At 46.0% G+C, this 19,660-nt stretch overlaps 1 protein-coding gene across 2 annotated transcripts in view; it reads right to left on the bottom strand.

Annotated features, from left to right (window-relative positions):
* Positions 1–19,660, bottom strand: part of plcb1l (phospholipase C beta 1-like) — a 233,917-nt gene that overhangs the window by 116,115 nt on the left and 98,142 nt on the right. For both annotated transcript variants that reach the window (XM_077245642.1, XM_077245643.1), the window contains exons 8-10: positions 19,470–19,570; positions 15,961–16,127; positions 13,937–14,083 (exon numbers count right to left, since the gene is read on the bottom strand). In XM_077245642.1, coding sequence (XP_077101757.1) covers positions 13,937–14,083; positions 15,961–16,127; positions 19,470–19,570 — 415 coding nt within the window. The remainder of the gene's footprint in view (positions 1–13,936; positions 14,084–15,960; positions 16,128–19,469; positions 19,571–19,660) is intronic.

Raw genomic sequence — 19,660 nt, 5'->3', positions numbered from 1 at the left:
ACCAATGATTTACGTGTCGTGTGAGTCGTCTAATTAGTTGACCGGTGATTTACGCGTAGTGGGAGTCGTCTGATTGCCTGACCGGTGATTTACGTGTCGTGTGAGTCGCCTGATTAGCTGACCAATGATTTACGTGTCGTGTGAGTCGTCTGATTGGTTGACCTGTGATTTACGTGTTGTGTGAGTCATCTGATTGGCTTACCCCTGATTTACGTGTTGTGTGAGTTGTCTGATTGGCTGACCTGTGATTTACGTGTCGTGTGAGTCGTCTGATTGGTTGACCTGTGATTTACGTGTTGTGTGAGTCGCCTGATTGGCTGAGCAATGATTTACGTGTCGTGTGTGTCGTCTGATTGGTTGACCTGTTATTTAAGTGTTGTGTGAGTCGTCTGATTGGCTGAACGGTGATTTACGTGTTGTGTGAGTTGTCTGATTGGCTGACCTGTGATTTACGTGTCGTGTGTGTCGTCTGATTGGTTGACCTGTTATTTACGTGTTGTGTGAGTCGTCTGATTGGCTGAACGGTGATTTACGTGTTGTGTGAGTTGTCTGATTGGCTGACCTGTGATTTACGTGTCGTGTGAGCCGTATGATTGGCTTACCTGTTATTTACGTGTCGTGTGAGCCGTCTGATTGCCTGACCATTGATTTACGTGACGTGTGAGTCGTCTGATTGGCTGACCTGTGATTTAAGTGCAGTGTGAGTCGTCTGATTGGCTGACCTGTAATTTACGTGTTGTGTGTGTCGTCTGATTGGTTGACCTGTGATTTACGTGCTGTGTGAGTCGTCTGATTGGCTGACCGGTGATTTACGTGTTGTGTGAGTTGTCTGATTAGCTGACCTGTGATTTACATGTCGTGTGAACCGTCTGATTGGCTGACCATTGATTTACGTGTCGCGCGAGTCGTCTGATTGGCTGACCAATGATTTACGTGTCGTGTGAGTCGCCTGATTAGCTGACCAATGATTTACGTGTCGTGTGAGTCATCTGATTGGTTGACCTGTTATTTATGTGTTGTGTGAGTTGTCTGATTGGCTGACCAGTGATTTACGTGTCGTGTGAGTCGCCTGATTGGTTGACCTGTGATTTACGTGTTGTGTGAGTCGTCTGATTAGCTGACCTGTGATTTACGTGCCGTGTGAGCCGTATGATTGGCTTACCTGTTATTTACGTGTTGTGTGAGTTGTCTGATTGGCTGACCTGTGATTTACGTGCCATGTGAGCCGTCTGATTGGCTGACCTGTGATTTACGTGTTGTGTGAGTCGTCTGATTAGCTGACCAATGATTTACGTGTTGTGTGTGTCGTGTGATTGGTTGACCTGTGATTTACGTGCTGTTTGAGTCGTCTGATTGTCTGACCGGTGATTTATGTGTTGTGTGAGTTGTCTGATTGGCTGACCTGTGATTAATGTGTCGTGTGAGTCGTCTGATTGGCTGACCATTGATTTACGTGTCGTGTGAGTCGTCTGATTGGCTGACCAATGATTTACGTGTCGTGTGAGTCGCCTGATTAGCTGACCAATGATTTACATGTCGTGTGATTCATCTGATTGGTTGACCTGTGATTTACGTGTTGTGTGAGTTGTCTGATTGGCTGACTGGTGATTAACGTGTTGTGTGAGTTGTTTGATTGGCTGACCTGTGATTTACGTGTTGTGTGAGTCGTCTGATTGGCTGACCTGTGATTTACGTGTCGTGTGAGTCGCCTGATTAGCTGACCAATGATTTACGTGTCGTGTGAGTCATCTGATTAGTTGACCGGTGATTTACGCGTTGTGGGAGTCGTCTGATTGCCTGACCGGTGATTTACGTGTCGTGTGAGTCGCCTGATTAGCTGACCAATGATTTACGTGTCGTGTGAATCGTCTGATTGGTTGACCTGTGATTTACGTGTTGTGTGAGTCGTCTGATTGGCTGACCCCTGATTTACGTGTTGTGTGAGTTGTCTGATTGGCTGACCTGTGATTTACGTGTCGTGTGAGTCATCTGATTGGTTGACCTGTGATTTACGTGTTGTGTGAGTCGCCTGATTGGCTGAGCAATGATTTACGTGTCGTGTGTGTCGTCTGATTGGTTGACCTGTTTTTTACGTGTTGTGTGAGTCGTCTGATTGGCTGACCGGTGATTTACGTGTTGTGTGTGTTGTCTGATTGGCTGACCTGTGATTTACGTGTCGTGTGAGCCGTATGATTGGCTGACTTGTTATTTACGTGTCGTGTGACCCGTCTGATTGCCTGACCATTGATTTACGTGACGTGTGAGTCGTCTGATTGGCTGACCTGTGATTTACGTGTTGTGTGAGTCGTCTGATTAGCTGACCTGTGATTTACGTGTCGTGTGAACCGTCTGATTGGCTGACCATTGATTTACGTGTCGTGCGAGTCGTCTGATTGGCTGACCAATGATTTACGTGTCGTGTGAGTCGCCTGATTAGCTGACCAATGATTTACGTGTCGTGTGAGTCATCTGATTGGTTGACCTGTGATTTACGTGCCGTGTGAGCCGTATGATTGGCTAACCTGTTATTTACGTGTTGTGTGAGTTGTCTGATTGGCTGACCGGTGATTTACGTGTCGTGTGAGTCGCCTGATTGGCTGACCTGTGATTTACGTGCCGTGTGAGCCGTATGATTGGCTAACCTGTTATTTACGTGTTGTGTGAGTTGTCTGATTGGCTGACCTGTGATTTACGTGCCGTGTGAGCCGTCTGATTGGCTGACCTGTGATTTACGTGTTGTGTGAGTCGTCTGATTGGCTGACCTGTAATTTACGTGTTGTGTGTGTCGTGTGATTGGTTGACCTGTGATTTACGTGTTGTGTGAGTTGTCTGATTGGCTGACTGGTGATTAACGTTTTGTGTGAGTTGTCTGATTGGCTGACCTGTGATTTACGTGTTGTGTGAGTCGTCTGATTGGCTGACCTGTGATTTACGTGTCGTGTGAGTCGCCTGATTAGCTGACCAATGATTTACGTGTCGTGTGAGTCATCTGATTAGTTGACCGGTGATTTACGCGTTGTGGGAGTCGTCTGATTGCCTGACCGGTGATTTACGTGTCGTGTGAGTCGCCTGATTAGCTGACCAATGATTTACGTGTCGTGTGAATCGTCTGATTGGTTGACCTGTGATTTACGTGTTGTGTGAGTTGTCTGATTGGCTGACCTGTGATTTACGTGTCGTGTGAGTCATCTGATTGGCTGAGCAATGATTTACGTGTCGTGTGTGTCGTCTGATTGGTTGACCTGTTTTTTACGTGTTGTGTGAGTCGTCTGATTGGCTGACCGGTGATTTACGTGTTGTGTGTGTTGTCTGATTGGCTGACCTGTGATTTACGTGTCGTGTGAGCCGTATGATTGGCTGACTTGTTATTTACGTGTCGTGTGACCCGTCTGATTGCCTGACCATTGATTTACGTGACGTGTGAGTCATCTGATTGGCTGACCTGTGATTTACGTGTTGTGTGAGTCGTCTGATTAGCTGACCTGTGATTTACGTGTCGTGTGAACCGTCTGATTGGCTGACCATTGATTTACGTGTTGTGCGAGTCGTCTGATTGGCTGACCAATGATTTACGTGTCGTGTGAGTCGCCTGATTAGCTGACCAATGATTTACGTGTCGTGTGAGTCATCTGATTGGTTGACCTGTGATTTACGTGCCGTGTGAGCCGTATGATTGGCTAACCTGTTATTTACGTGTTGTGTGAGTTGTCTGATTGGCTGACCGGTGATTTACGTGTCGTGTGAGTCGCCTGATTGGCTGACCTGTGATTTACGTGCCGTGTGAGCCGTATGATTGGCTAACCTGTTATTTACGTGTTGTGTGAGTTGTCTGATTGGCTGACCTGTGATTTACGTGCCGTGTGAGCCGTCTGATTGGCTGACCTGTGATTTACGTGTTGTGTGAGTCGTCTGATTGGCTGACCTGTAATTTACGTGTTGTGTGTGTCGTGTGATTGGTTGACCTGTGATTAACGTGTTGTGTGAGTTGTCTGATTGGCTGACCTGTGATTTACGTGTTGTGTGAGTTGTCTGATTGGCTGACTGGTGATTAACGTGTTGTGTGAGTTGGCTGATTGGCTGACCAATGATTTACGTGTCGTGTGAGTCGCCTGATTAGCTGACCAATGATTTACGTGTCGTGTGAGTCATCTGATTGGTTGACCTGTGATTTACATGTTGTGTGAGTTGTCTGATTGGCTGACTGGTGATTAACGTGTTGTGTGAGTTGTCTGATTGGCTGACCTGTGATTTATGTGTTGTGTGAGTCGTCTGATTGGCTGACCTGTGATTTACGTGCCGTGTGAGCCGTATGATTGGCTGACCTGTTATTTACTTGTTGTGTGAGTTGTCTGATTGGCTGACCTGTGATTTACGTGCCGTGTGAGTTGTCTGATTGGCTGACCTTTGATTTACGTGTTGTGTGAGTCGTCTGATTGGCTGACCTGTAATTTACGTGTTGTGTGTGTCGTGTGATTGGTTGACCTGTGATTTACGTGCTGTGTGAGTCGTCTGATTGGCTGACTGGTGATTTATGTGTTGTGTGAGTTGTCTGATGGGGTGACCTGTGATTAATGTGTCGTGTGAGCCGTCTGATTGGCTGACCATTGATTTACGTGTCGTGTGAGCCATCTGATTGGCTGACCAATGATTTACGTGTCGTGTGAGTCGTCTGATTGGCTGACCTGTGATTTACGTATCGTGTGAGTCGTGTGATTGGCTGACCAATGATTTACGTGACGTGTGAGTCGTCAATCAGTCGTCAATTGGCTGACCTGTGATTTACATGTTTTTGTGAGTCGTCTGATTGGCTGACCTGTGATTTATGTGTTGTGTGAGTCGTCTGATTAGCTGACCTGTAATTTACGTGTTGTGTGAATCGTCTGATTGGCTGACCGGTGATTTACGTGTTGTGTGAGTCGTCTGATTGGCTGACCTGTGATTTACGTGTCGTGTGAGTCATCTGATTGGTTGACCTGTTATTTACGTGTTGTGTGAGTCGTCTGATTGGCTGACCGGTGATTTACGTGTTGTGTGTGTTGTCTGATTGGCTGACCTGTGATTTAAGTGTCGTGTGAGCCGTATGATTGTCTGACCTGTTATTTACGTGTCGTGTGACCCGTCTGATTGCCTGACCATTGATTTACGTGACGTGTGAGTCGTCTGATTGGCAGACCTGTGATTTACGTGTTGTGTGAGTCGTCTGATTGGCTGACCTATAATTTACGTGTTGTGTGTGTCGTCTGATTGGTTGACCTGTGATTTACGTGCTGTGTCAGTCGTCTGATTGGCTGACCGGTGATTTACGTGTTGTGTGAGTTGTCTGATTAGCTGACCTGTGATTTACGTGTCGTGTGAACCGTCTGATTTGCTGACCATTGATTTACGTGTCGTGTGAGTCGTCTGATTGGCTGAGCAATGATTTACGTGTCGTGTGAGTCGCCTGATTAGCTGACCAATGATTTACGTGTCGTGTGAGTCGTCTGATTAGTTGACCGGTGATTTACGTGTTGTGTGAGTTGTCTGATTAGCTGACCTGTGATTTAGGTGTCGTGTGAACCGTCTGATTGGCTGACCATTGATTTACGTGTCGTGTGAGTCGCCTGATTAGCTGACCAATGATTTACGTGTCGTGTGAGTCATCTGATTGGTTGACCTGTGATTTACGTGTTGTGTGAGTTTTCTGATTGGCTGACTGGTGATTAACGTGTTGTGTGAGTTGTCTGATTGGCTGACCTGTGATTTACGTGTCGTGTGAGTCGCCTGATTAGCTGACCAATGATTTACGTGTCGTGTGAGTCGTCTGATTAGTTGAACGGTGATTTACGCGTTGTGGGAGTCGTCTGATTGCCTGACCGGTGATTTATGTGTTGTGTGAGTTGTCTGATTGGCTGACCTGTGATTTACGTGTCGTGTGAGTCGTCTGATTGGTTGACCTGTGATTTACGTGTTGTGTGAGTCGTCTGATTGGCTGACCCCTGATTTACGTGTTGTGTGAGTTGTCTGATTGGCTGACCTGTGATTTACGTGTCGTGTGAGTCATCTGATTGGTTGACCTGTGATTTACGTGTTGTGTGAGTCGCCTGATTGGCTGAGCAATGATTTACGTTTCGTGTGTGTCATCTGATTGGTTGACCTGTTATTTACGTGTTGTGTGAGTCGTCTGATTGGCTGACCGGTGATTTACGTGTTGTGTGTGTTGTCTGATTGGCTGACCTGTGATTTACGTGTCGTGTGAGCCGTATGATTGTCTGACCTGTTATTTACGTGTCGTGTGACCCGTCTGATTGCCTGACCATTGATTTACGTGACGTGTGAGTCGTCTGATTGGCTGACCTGTGATTTACGTGTTGTGTGAGTCGTCTGATTGGCTGACCTGTAATTTACGTGTTGTGTGTGTCGTCTGATTGGTTGACCTGTGATTTACGTGCTGTGTCAGTCGTCTGATTGGCTGACCTGTGATTTACGTGTTGTGTGAGTTGTCTGATTGGCTGACTGGTGATTAACGTGTTGTGTGAGTTGTCTGATTGGCTGACCTGTTATTTACGTGTCGCGTGTGTCGCCTGATTAGCTGACCAATGATTTACGTGTCGTGTGAGTCGTCTAATTAGTTGACCGGTGATTTACGCGTAGTGGGAGTCGTCTGATTGCCTGACCGGTGATTTACGTGTCGTGTGAGTCGCCTGATTAGCTGACCAATGATTTACGTGTCGTGTGAGTCGTCTGATTGGTTGACCTGTGATTTACGTGTTGTGTGAGTCATCTGATTGGCTTACCCCTGATTTACGTGTTGTGTGAGTTGTCTGATTGGCTGACCTGTGATTTACGTGTCGTGTGAGTCGTCTGATTGGCTGACCGGTGATTTACGTGTTGTGTGTGTTGTCTGATTGGCTGACCTGTGATTTAAGTGTCGTGTGAGCCGTATGATTGTCTGACCTGTTATTTACGTGTCGTGTGACCCGTCTTGATTGCCTGACCATTGATTTACGTGACGTGTGAGTCGTCTGATTGGCAGACCTGTGATTTACGTGTTGTGTGAGTCGTCTGATTGGCTGACCTATAATTTACGTGTTGTGTGTGTCGTCTGATTGGTTGACCTGTGATTTACGTGCTGTGTCAGTCGTCTGATTGGCTGACCGGTGATTTACGTGTTGTGTGAGTTGTCTGATTAGCTGACCTGTGATTTACGTGTCGTGTGAACCGTCTGATTTGCTGACCATTGATTTACGTGTCGTGTGAGTCGTCTGATTGGCTGAGCAATGATTTACGTGTCGTGTGAGTCGCCTGATTAGCTGACCAATGATTTACGTGTCGTGTGAGTCGTCTGATTAGTTGACCGGTGATTTACGTGTTGTGTGAGTTGTCTGATTAGCTGACCTGTGATTTACGTGTCGTGTGAACCGTCTGATTGGCTGACCATTGATTTACGTGTCGTGTGAGTCGCCTGATTAGCTGACCAATGATTTACGTGTCGTGTGAGTCATCTGATTGGTTGACCTGTGATTTACGTGTTGTGTGAGTTTTCTGATTGGCTGACTGGTGATTAACGTGTTGTGTGAGTTGTCTTATTGGCTGACCTGTGATTTACGTGTCGTGTGAGTCGTCTGATTAGTTGAACGGTGATTTACGCGTTGTGGGAGTCGTCTGATTACCTGACCGGTGATTTACGTGTCGTGTGAGTCGCCTGATTAGCTGACCAATGATTTACGTGTCGTGTGAGTCGTCTGATTGGTTGACCTGTGATTTACGTGTTGTGTGAGTCGTCTGATTGGCTGACCCCTGATTTACGTGTTGTGTGAGTTGTCTGATTGGCTGACCTGTGATTTACGTGTCGTGTGAGTCATCTGATTGGTTGACCTGTGATTTACGTGTTGTGTGAGTCGCCTGATTGGCTGAGCAATGATTTACGTTTCGTGTGTGTCATCTGATTGGTTGACCTGTTATTTACGTGTTGTGTGAGTCGTCTGATTGGCTGACCGGTGATTTACGTGTTGTGTGTGTTGTCTGATTGGCTGACCTGTGATTTACGTGTCGTGTGAGCCGTATGATTGTCTGACCTGTTATTTACGTGTCGTGTGACCCGTCTGATTGCCTGACCATTGATTTACGTGACGTGTGAGTCGTCTGATTGGCTGACCTGTGATTTACGTGTTGTGTGAGTCGTCTGATTGGCTGACCTGTAATTTACGTGTTGTGTGTGTCGTCTGATTGGTTGACCTGTGATTTACGTGCTGTGTCAGTCGTCTGATTGGCTGACCGGTGATTTACGTGTTGTGTGAGTTGTCTGATTAGCTGACCTGTGATTTACGTGTCGTGTGAACCGTCTGATTGGCTGACCATTGATTTACGTGTCGTGTGAGTCGTCTGATTGGCTGAGCAATGATTTACGTGTCGTGTGAGTCGCCTGATTAGCTGACCAATGATTTACGTGTCGTGTGAGTCATCTGATTGGTTGACCTGTGATTTATGTGTTGTGTGAGTTGTCTGATTGGCTGACCGGTGATTTACGTGTCGTGTGAGTCGCCTGATTGGTTGACCTGTGATTTACGTGTTGTGTGAGTCGTCTGATTGGCTTACCCCTGATTTACGTGTTGTGTGAGTTGTCTGATTGGCTGACCTGTGATTTAAGTGTTGTGTGAGTCGTCTGAATGGTTGACCTGTGATTTATGTGTTGTGTGAGTCGTCTGATTGTCTGACCGGTGATTTACGTGTTGTGTGAGTCGTCTGAATGGTTGACCTGTGATTTATGTGTTGTGTGAGTCGTCTGATTGTCTGACCGGTGATTTACGTGTTGTGTGAGTCGTCAGATTGGCTGACCGGATATTTACGTGTTGTGTGAGTTGTCTGATCTGCTGACCAATGATTTACGTGTCGTGTGTGTCGTCTGATTGGCTGACCTGTGATTTATTTGTCGTGTGAGACGTCTGATTGGCTGACCTGTGATTTACGTGTTGTGTGAGTCGTCAGATTGGCTGACCGGATATTTACGTGTTGTGTGAGTTGTCTGATTGGCTGACCGGTGATTTATGTGTTGTGTGAGTCGTCTGATTGGCTGACCTGTGATTTATTTGTCGTGTGAGTCGTCTGATTGGCTGACCTGTGATTTACGTGTCGTGTGAGTCGCCTGATTGGCTGACCAATGATTTACGTGTCGTGTGTGTCATCTGATTGGTTGACCTGTGATTCACGTGTTGTGTGAGTCGTCTGATTGGCTGACCGGTGATTTACGTGTTGTGTGAGTTGTCTGATTGGCTGACCGGTGATTTACGTGTTGTGTGAGTCGTCTGATTGGCTGACCTGTGATTTATTTGTCGTGTGAGTCGTCTGATTGGCTGACCTGTGATTTACGTGTGTGTGAGTCGTCTGATTGGCTGACCTTTGATTTACGTGTCGTGTGAGTCGCCTGATTGGCTGACCAATGATTTACGTGTCGTGTGTGTCATCTGATTGGTTGACCTGTGATTTACGCGTTGTGTGAGTCGTCTGATTGGCTGACCGGTGATTTACGTGTTGTGTGAGTTGTCTGATTGGCTGACCTGTGATTTACGTGTCGTGTGAGCCGTATGATTGGCTGACCTTTGATTTACGTGTTGTGTGAGTCGCCTGATTGGCTGACCAATGATTTACGTGTCGTGTGTGTCATCTGATTGGTTGACCTGTGATTCACGTGTTGTGTGAGTCGTCTGATTGGCTGACCGGTGATTTACGTGTTGTGTGAGTTGTCTGATTGGCTGACCGGTGATTTACGTGTTGTGTGAGTCGTCTGATTGGCTGACCTGTGATTTATTTGTCGTGTGAGTCGTCTGATTGGCTGACCTGTGATTTACGTGTGTGTGAGTCGTCTGATTGGCTGACCTTTGATTTACGTGTCGTGTGAGTCGCCTGATTGGCTGACCAATGATTTACGTGTCGTGTGTGTCATCTGATTGGTTGACCTGTGATTTACGCGTTGTGTGAGTCGTCTGATTGGCTGACCGGTGATTTACGTGTTGTGTGAGTTGTCTGATTGGCTGACCTGTGATTTACGTGTCGTGTGAGCCGTATGATTGGCTGACCTTTGATTTACGTGTTGTGTGAGCCGTATGATTGGCTGACCTTTGATTTACGTGTCGTGCGAGTCGTCTGTTTGGCTGACCTGTGATTTACGTGTCGTGTTAGCCGTATGATTGGCTTACCTTTTGAATTACGTGTCATGTGAGCCGTCTGATTGGCTGACCAGTGATTTACGTGTTGTGTGAGTCGTCTGATTGGCTGACCTGAGATTTACGTGTCATGTAAGTCGCCTGAGTAGCTGACCAATGATTTACGTGTCGTGTGAGTCGTCTGATTGGTTGACCTTTGATTTAAGTGTTGTGTGAGTCGTCTGATTGGCTGACCGGTGATTTACGTGTTGTGTGAGTCGTCTGATTGGCTGACCGGTGATTTACGTGTCGTGTGTGTCGTGTGATTGGTTGACCTGTGATTTACATGTTGTGTGAGTTGTATGAATGGCTGACCGGTGATTTACGTGTCGTGTGTGTAAACAGGTCTATTGTTTACGTGCTGACCAATAATTTACGTGTCGTGTGTGTCGTCTGATTGGTTGACCTGTGATTTACGTGTCGTGTGAGTCGTCTGATTGGCTGATCGGTGATTTACGTGTTGTGTGAGTTGTCTGATTGGCTGACCGGTGATTTACGTGTCGTGTGAGCCGTATGATTGGCTGACCTTTGTTTTACGTGTAGTGTGAGTCGTCTGATTGGCTGAACTGTGATTTATTTGTTGTGTGAGTCGTCTGATTGGTTGACCTGTGATTTACGTGTCGTGTGAGTCATCTGATTGGCTGACCAATGATTTACGTGTCGTGTGAGCCGTCTGATTGGCTGACCAATGATTTACGTATCGTGTGAGTCGTCTGATTGGCTGACTTGTGATTTACGTGTCGTGTGAGCCATCTGATTGGCTGACCAATGATTTACGTGTCGTGTGAGTCGTTTGATCTGCTGACATGTGATTTACTTGTCTTGTGAGTCACCTGATTGGCTGACCTGTGATTTACGTGTCGTGTGAGTCGTCTGATTGGCTGACCAGTGAGGTAGGTGTCGTGTGATTCGTTTTATTCGTTGACCTGTGATTTATGTGTCGTGTCAGTCGTCTGATCGGCTGACTTGTGATTTACGTGTCGTGCGAGTCGTCTGATTGGCTGTCCTGTTATTTACGTGTTGTGTGAGTCGTCTGATTGGCTGACCTGTGATTTAAGTGTCGTGTGAGTCATCTAGTTGGCTGACCTGTGATTTACGTGTCGTGTTAGCCGTCTGATTGGCTGACCTGTGAGGTAAGTGTCGAGTGAGTCGTCTGATTGGCTGACCTGTGATTTACGTGTCGTGTGAGTCATCTGATTGGTTGACCTGTGATTTACGTGCCGTGTGAGCCGTATGATTGGCTGACCTGTGATTTACGTGTTGTGCGAATCATCTGATTGGTTGACCAATGATTTACGTGTCGTGTGAGTCATCTGATTGGCTGACCTGTGAGGTAGGTGTCGTGTGAGTCGTCTGAATGGCTGATCTGTGATTTACGTGTCATGTGAGTCCTCTTATTGGCTGACCTTCGATTTACGTGTCATGTGAGTCGTCTGATTGGCTGACCAATGATTTACGTGTCGTGTGAGTCGTCTGATTGGCTGACCAATCATTTAAGTGTCGTGTGAGTCATCTGATTGGCTGACCTGTGATTTAAGTCTCGTGTGAGCTGTCTGATTGGCTGAACTGTGATTGACGTGTTGTGTGAGTCGTCTGACTGGCTGACCAATGATTTACGTGTCGTGTGAGTCGTCTGATTGGCTGACCTGTGAGGTAGGTGTCGTGTGAGTCGTCTGAGTGGCTGATCTGTGATTTACGTGTTGTGTGAGTCGTCTGATTGGCTCACCTGTTATTTACGTGTGTTGTGAGTCGTCTGATTGGCTGACCTGTGAGGTAGGTGTCGTGTGAGTCGTCTGAATGGCTGATCTGTGATTTACGTGTTGTGTGAGCCGTCTGATTTTTCTGACCTGTGATTTACGTGTTGTGTGAGTCGTCTGATTGGCTGACCAATGATTTACGTGTCGTGTGAGTCGTCTGATTGGCTGACCTGTGAGGTAGGTGTCGTGTGAGTCGTCTGAATGGCTGATCTTTGATTTACGTGTTGTGTGAGCCGTCTGATTGGCTGACCTGCGAGGTAGGTGTCGTGTGAGTCGTCTGATTGGCTGACCTGTGAGTTACGTGCTGTGTGAGTCGTCTGATTGGTTGACCAATGATTTACGTGTCGTGTGAGTCGTCTGATTGGCTGACCTGTGAGGTAGGTGTCGTGTGAGTCATCTGATTGGTTGACCTGTGAGGTAGGTGTCGTGTGAGAAGTCTGAATGGCTGATCTGTGATTTACGTGTCGTGTGAGTCGTCTGATTGGCTGACCTGTGATTTACGTGTTGTGTGAGTCGTCTGATTGGCTGACCAATGATTTACGTGTCGTGTGAGTCGTCTGATTGGCTGACCTGTGAGGTAGGTGTCGTGTGAGTCGTCTGAATGGCTGATCTTTGATTTACGTGTTGTGTGAGCCGTCTGATTGGCTGACCTGCGAGGTAGGTGTCGTGTGAGTCGTCTGATTGGCTGACCTGTGATTTACGTGCTGTGTGAGTCGTCTGATTGGTTGACCAATGATTTACGTGTCGTGTGAGTCGTCTGATTGGCTGACCTGTGAGGTAGGTGTCGTGTGAGTCGTCTGATTGGTTGACCTGTGAGGTAGGTGTCGTGTGAGAAGTCTGAATGGCTGATCTGTGATTTACGTGTCGTGTGAGTCGTCTGATTGGCTGACCTGTGATTTACGTGTTGTGTGAGTCGTCTGATTGGCTGACCAATGATTTACGTGTCGTGTGAGTCGTCTGATTGGCTGACCTGTGAGGTAGGTGTCGTGTGAGTCGTCTGAATGGCTGATCTGTGATTTACGTGTTGTGTGAGTCGTCTGATTGGCTGACCTGTGATTTACGTGTCTTGTGAGTCGTCTGATTGGTTGACCTGTGAGGTAGGTGTCGTGTGAGAAGTCTAAATGGCTGATCTGTGATTTACGTGTCGTGTGAGCCGTCTGATTGGCTGACCTGTGATTTACGTGTTGTGTGAGTCGTCTGATTGGCTGACCAATGATTTACGTGTCGTGTGAGTCGTCTGATTGGCTGACCTGTGAGGTAGGTGTCGTGTGAGTCGTCTGAATGGTTGATCTGTGATTTACGTGTTGTGTGAGCCGTCTGATTGGCTGACCAATGATTTACGTGTCGTGTGAGTCGTCTGATTGGCTGACCTGTGAGGTAGGTGTCGTGTGAGTCGTCTGAATGGCTGATCTGTGATTTACGTGTTGTGTGAGTCGCCTGATTGCCTGACCTGTGATTTACATGTCATGTGAGTCGTCTGATTGGTTGACCTGTTATTTACGTGTTGTGTGAGTCGTCTGATTGGCTTACCGGTGATTTACGTGTCGTCTGATTGGCTGACCAATGATTTGTGTGTCATGTGAGCCATGTGATTGGCTGACCAATGATTTACGTGTCGTGTGAGTTGGCTGATTGGTTGACCTGTGATTTACGTGTTGTGTGAGTCGTCTGATTGGCTGACCTGTGAGGTAGGTGTCGTGTGAGTCATCTGATTGGCTGACCTGTGAGGCAGGTGTCGTGTGAGTCGTCTGATTGGCTGACATTTGAGGCAGGTGTTGTGTGAGTCGTCTGATTGGCTGACCTGTGAGGTAGGTGTCATGTGAGTCGTCTGATTGGCTGACCTGTTAGGTAGGTGTTGTGTAAGTCGTCTGATTGGCTAACCTGTGAGGTAGGTGTTGTGTAAGTCGTCTGATTGGCTAACCTGTGAGGTAGGTGTCGTGTGAGTCGTCTGATTGGCTGACCTGTGAGGTAGGTGTCGTGTGAGTCGTCTGATTGGCTGACCTGTGAGGTAGGTGTTGTGTGAGGAGTTGATGAAGTAATGTGAGAGCGGCAGCGTCATATCTTCACTTTTGTCCAGCTTCTCTGGAGGGATGATACTGTTCTCTTCTCCACTCAGATATCTGGCGAATCCCTCCACAGAGATCTGCCCTGTACCACAAAACAACCATATCAACAATCCTGTGTGAGCTTTTAAACTTAAAGTCCCTGTAAAGTCAAAATGAAGTATGTGTTCTGAGTTTGTCATATCACAGAAAAATGTGTTATTAGACACCCAGCCAAATTTGAATGATAAAAAAAGCCGGCAAGTACATAAAATAAGCTATCAAAATCTTGAAAAAATGAATAGTAGTCTCTGCTTTCAAACGCTGGGGGCGTGTCCGCTGGCTGCGCTGAAACCACGCCCACTCGTGGTAAAGCTGCCGTCGCCACAATCAACTGTCACCCGCTACAGCCAAAATGGATGCTCCTAGCAGCTTATTAGGTTAATTATAGGCTAACATAAGCGCACAAGGCATCTTACACTCATTGGTGGGCACGCACTGCCGATGATGTCACCAGTTGTCGGCGCGACAGGATGAAGGCCGAGGCGGGAGATAGTCGTTCGGCCCCATTCACCAGAAACACAACAGCGGATTATCAGTGAATCCCAGTTGTCTCCGACGAAAGTTTATAAAACTATCCCGTGTAAAATGATCACTACAGATGCGGGTTTTGGTGGTGATCCTCAGCTCTCTTCACAAAATGAATCCACCTCTTCTTGATGTGATCGTTTTTAGGAAATTTAAATAAGGACACCGATCTGTATTGTACGTGATCACATCCAGGTAGTACGCATTTCCGTGACGAAGACATAGCTAACTAGCAAACTGTAAGCTGTAGTAACTAATAATACTGACAGTAACTCACGATTGAGCGGTAAACCGATGCGAATGTGCTCTATTTATATTGTTAGTGGAGCGGCCAGGCTCAGGGGCTCCAGTGCGTCATCAGGTAGGGGCGGGGCCAGGAGCTCAGGGGCTCCAGTGCGTCATCAAATAGGGGCGTGTCCAGGAGCTCAGGGGCTCCAGTGCGTCATCGAGTACCCTTTAGCCCCGCCCAAAAAATCCGTAAAATAATAATGGTGAAAAACTGTTTAACGGTCTAACTCCACAATTCAGTACTTCACAGTTCACAGTCTTTGTAATGTGTTTTAGCAATACATTTCTAACATTTATAATGTGTTTAGAATTTTTTTTTAAATTGCCTTTACAGGGACCTTAAGCTGTGGCCGTGTTCCTGAGATCCACCCTCCTGCACAGTTAGAACCATCAATAAAAGATCTTCAGGAACACTTGTGGTGTGTTTGGAGCCACTACAGGAACAGACAACAGCAACTTTGATCTATGTAATCTCATTTTAAGAAGCACTGCAGCCCTGAATGCAACCCAACATGCTGTGAGCGATTCCTTGTTAAAATGCCAACAACACATGAGTTCAACAGAAGTGACAGCTCAGCTCAGGCTCTCTCAGGTGGAGGCTAGTGCGCGTAACGTCCCGCCGTCCCTCTGGCCACTTCACGCTAATTAATCCTGCCATGCCCTCCGCGGACTCCCACAGCCTAATTAACACAGTTCTTCCTCTGACATCTGAACGGGTTTCCTCTAATGAGGCAGCAAAGGGTGACTTTCATCTCAGCGGAGCGTCCACCTTTCCAGCCTCGTGAGGAAAGACTTCATTAAAGCTAAGAGATGGAGATGGAGGAGGAGCTTCTCCCTGCAAGACTGCAGTCTTCACACACACTGACTCTTCTTTGTCATTCAGCAGAGAAGCGTCCTCTGGTCAACAATGTTGAGCTGTAAAGCGTTCTTGAGTTTATGACGTAACATACACATCTACATTCTCAGCAAAAGGCTTTTGATTTACTGATCTTCTTCCTACTGTTAAACAGACTCTTGTTCACTCGTTTATGTGCAAACTTTCTGTTCAACTTACCAGCATTTTAAAACTTATTTTTCTGGAATCAAATAGCAGATGAAAGCACAAACCTCTCTGTGAAAACATGGTGTCCGGCTCGTACTTCTCCACCAATCCCTGCACTTGCTCGGCTTTGAGTGGCGGGTACAGGATCTCGTTCAGACGAGGGTCTCTCTGTTTGTTGTTGAGGAAATCTGTCATCTGGTCCACGGTAAGGTAGGGCCGGATCTTAGCACCACTGCGCATCACACACACACACACACACACACACACGCACACGCAAACGCACACACGCACGCACATGCACACAGACACGCATGCACACACACACACGCACACACACGCATACACGCACATGCAAACGCACACGCATGCACACACACGCACACACACACACACACACGCGCAAACGCACACATACACGCACAAACACGCACAAACACACACACACACACGCATGCACACACACATGCGCACACACACGCACGCAAGCACACACATGAGCACACATACGCACGCAAGCACACACACACACACACGCACGCAAGCACCCACACACACACGCACAAACACACGCACGCACACACACACACAAACACACTACTTTAATTTCTACCACATCAAAAATATTTTTAATTTCACGTGTTGTGAAGGATCAGATATCAGATTGGGAAGGTTTGTTCCGTCACAGCAGAATGTACTACATACCAAGGCTTGTACCTTGGATCCTGTTTCATGGTTTGCGTTCTCGAGTCTCCAGGCACTGTTTTATCCAAATGAGTGGCCGGATCGCATTAAGGGTTTTCTGTTAGAACGGTGTGTGTTAGCGGCCGCTAAGTTACAGTTTTTTTCGATCGCTAAACGACATTGAGCACAACTGGAGCTACATGTGCAAAACTCTAACTACAGTCTGCACAGCAGCAGTTCATGTGGACCAAACTCTAGCTCGTTTTTCATTGCTTGAACACAGTTTTCAAAACTCTACACACTTATCCCATGACTTTAACCACAACCTGCACAACACTGTGGATTTACAGCACTTTGTTCAAATGCTAACACACTGCTGTCAAAACTGTGAACCACACATTCAAAACAGAATAGATTTCAGCCTTGTGCCTTTCAAACACTGCTGATTGCAATTTCAGCTGAAAGGCTAAGCAGGTGTCTTGTTTTAGACTTGTTAGTGAACACACACAAATATATATATATATATATATATATATATAGGTAGAGCTCAGAAAGACTAATTTTTGAAATGAAACAAGGAAGACGGGTTCGTGGAGGGAGAAGGGTGGCAGGGAGAGGGCGGGTTCGTGGAGGGAGACAAAGAAGACAAAGAGCTGTTATTTCAGATGAAATAAGGGCTACACTTATAGACCATGTCGTGAACCATGGTCTCTCATTGAGAGAGGCAGGATTGAGGGTGCAACCCAATCTGCAAAGATCCACAGTGGCATCTGTAATGCGAATTTTCCATCGTACAAACAGGTGAGAGTTACATCCTTACAATAAATAAAAACATTACAGGAAATTATTTTGTATTGCAATTATAGAATATTTACACAGATATATACATAATACAGATATATTTTTACAACAGGACCCAAAGGCTGCCCCCAACAGGAGGAAGAGCAAAAATATTTTCAGATGCGCAGGAAAATGCTATTGTTGACATGGTTGTTGTCAACAATGCAATAAAACTGCGGGAGATTCAAGATAGAGTGCTGGCTGATAATGATATATTTGAAAATGTTAATTCTGTCAGCACAACAACTATTGGTTGTGTCCTACAGAAACACCAAGTTAAAATGAAACAGTTATACACTGTACCGTTCGAGAGAAACAGTGAACGGGTAAAAGAGCAAAGATACCAATATGTCCAGGTAAGACGTCTGAGGTTACATACACAGCTATTACTGTAAAAATATTTACAGTAAAAAAAAAAACACTAGCATTACTACAGTTACGTAAACTGTGCACTTACTGTTTTTCAGAGAGTAATGGAGGTGGAAGCACTGGAAACACCACATTCATTTGTATTTATCGATGAAGCTGGATTTAACCTTGCCAAAACACGGCGCAGAGGAAGGAATGTTATAGGTCAAAGGGAAACTGTGGAGCTTCCAGGCCAAAGGGGGGGAAATATCACCATGTGTGCTGCAATGGCCAATGATGGTTTGCTTCTCAACACACCACTCATTGGCTCATACAACACAGAAAGGCTTATAGCTTTCCTAGAAGAGCTCTATGCTCAGCTAGTGCCAGCAGAACAAGGGGAGCCAGTAAGAAACCCCCAAGTTTTTGTCATAGTTTGCGATAACGTTGCTTTTCACCACTCTGCAGCTGTCACAGATTGGTTTGCAGCACATCGCAGATTTATGATTTTGTACCCTGCATATTCACCCTTCCTCAACCCAATAGAGGAGTTTTTCTCTGCCTGGAGGTGGAAAGTGTTTGATCACCACCCACATGACCAAATGTCTCTTTTGGAAGCCATGCGTGCCGGATGTGAGGCCACGAGTCCAGAGGACTGCCAGGGATGGATAAGGCACTCCAGAAGGTTCTTCCCCAGGTGCATGGCAAGAGAGAACATTAGATGTGATGTTGACGAAAACCTGTGGCCTGATGCTAGAGAGAGGCAGGATTAGCCCCTCAATTATTTGTTAGAATTACAGTATGTACTTTTAGTTTCTACCTTTTTTCTCATTACTGTAATTCCGTAAATTACAGTACTACAGACTATTGAAGCAACCTGCTAATTTTCATTTACCTTAAAGAATTGTTATGTTCTAAAAATGTAAATAAATCATGTGAAAGAATGTCACTCTTTTCTTTGAAGAAAATATGACTTTGTATGAAGTCACTGAAATTGTTCAAACTGTAAAGATGAAAAGTTTGTATTTTCTGTATTGGTGTTTGATGCTAGTGTTTTTACTCTCAGTGTGTTCTGAGTGACAGTGTGTGTCATCTCAGTGAGGGTTGTGCATAGTGTTTGGCTCACTGAGCCTGTTTTGAGCCATGTGTTAAGAGTTGTGTTGCTTGGAATGAGTTTTGCAGGTGATGTGAACTGTTTAGCTCAGGTGACTGTTGGAAGTGCAGACTGTAGTTAGAGTTTTGCACATATAGCTCCAGTTGAGATGAATGTCGTTTAGCAATCGAAAAAAACTGTAATAACTAATGATCTTTACAACGGAAGTGAATCAATCAAAACTAACTTTATCTGGACAATAACTTTATTCTAGATCTGCTGTAAAGCCTAAACAATCTCTGTTACTGTAATCTCCTATTATCACTGTAAAGCTGCTGTGAAACATCTATAGTGTTAAAGCGCTGTATAAATGAAGGTGACTTGACATGACATTACAGAGAGTGTATTTTTGCTCAGATTGATGTGGCAAATGCAGTGTATGTGAGCTGATCGATACATTTTGGTTTGTTTAATTTGAGAACTTCTGTGGTTTTAAATTTTAACAAGTGCTGTGTTTCGGGTTCTTGTTTCGTTATTTTTATTCTACGGGCCCTTTGGTCATCGGCCGTGCGATCAGTGCGTAGATGATGAAGACTCAAACAGAGAACTGACATTTCTGAGAAGATGGTGTCGATGTCGTTCCGCGGACAGATGTTGTTCAGCAGCTGCCGGAATACGTCAGGTGTAAACCTGTCCTGAGGGATGGATTCACTCTGCAGGAAAAGCGGAAGTGTGAACTAGGAACTAGAGGCGTGAGTTTGTGTGTGTGTGTGTGTGTGTGTGTATGTGTGTGTGTGTGTGTG

Source organism: Siphateles boraxobius, unplaced genomic scaffold, assembly GCF_051911475.1.
Source record: "Siphateles boraxobius isolate OS27281-9 unplaced genomic scaffold, OSU_SipBor_1 274, whole genome shotgun sequence".
NCBI lineage: Eukaryota > Metazoa > Chordata > Actinopteri > Cypriniformes > Leuciscidae > Siphateles > Siphateles boraxobius.
Note: the sequence above shows the minus strand (reverse complement) of the source record. Positions and strands in the feature narration are given on the sequence as shown.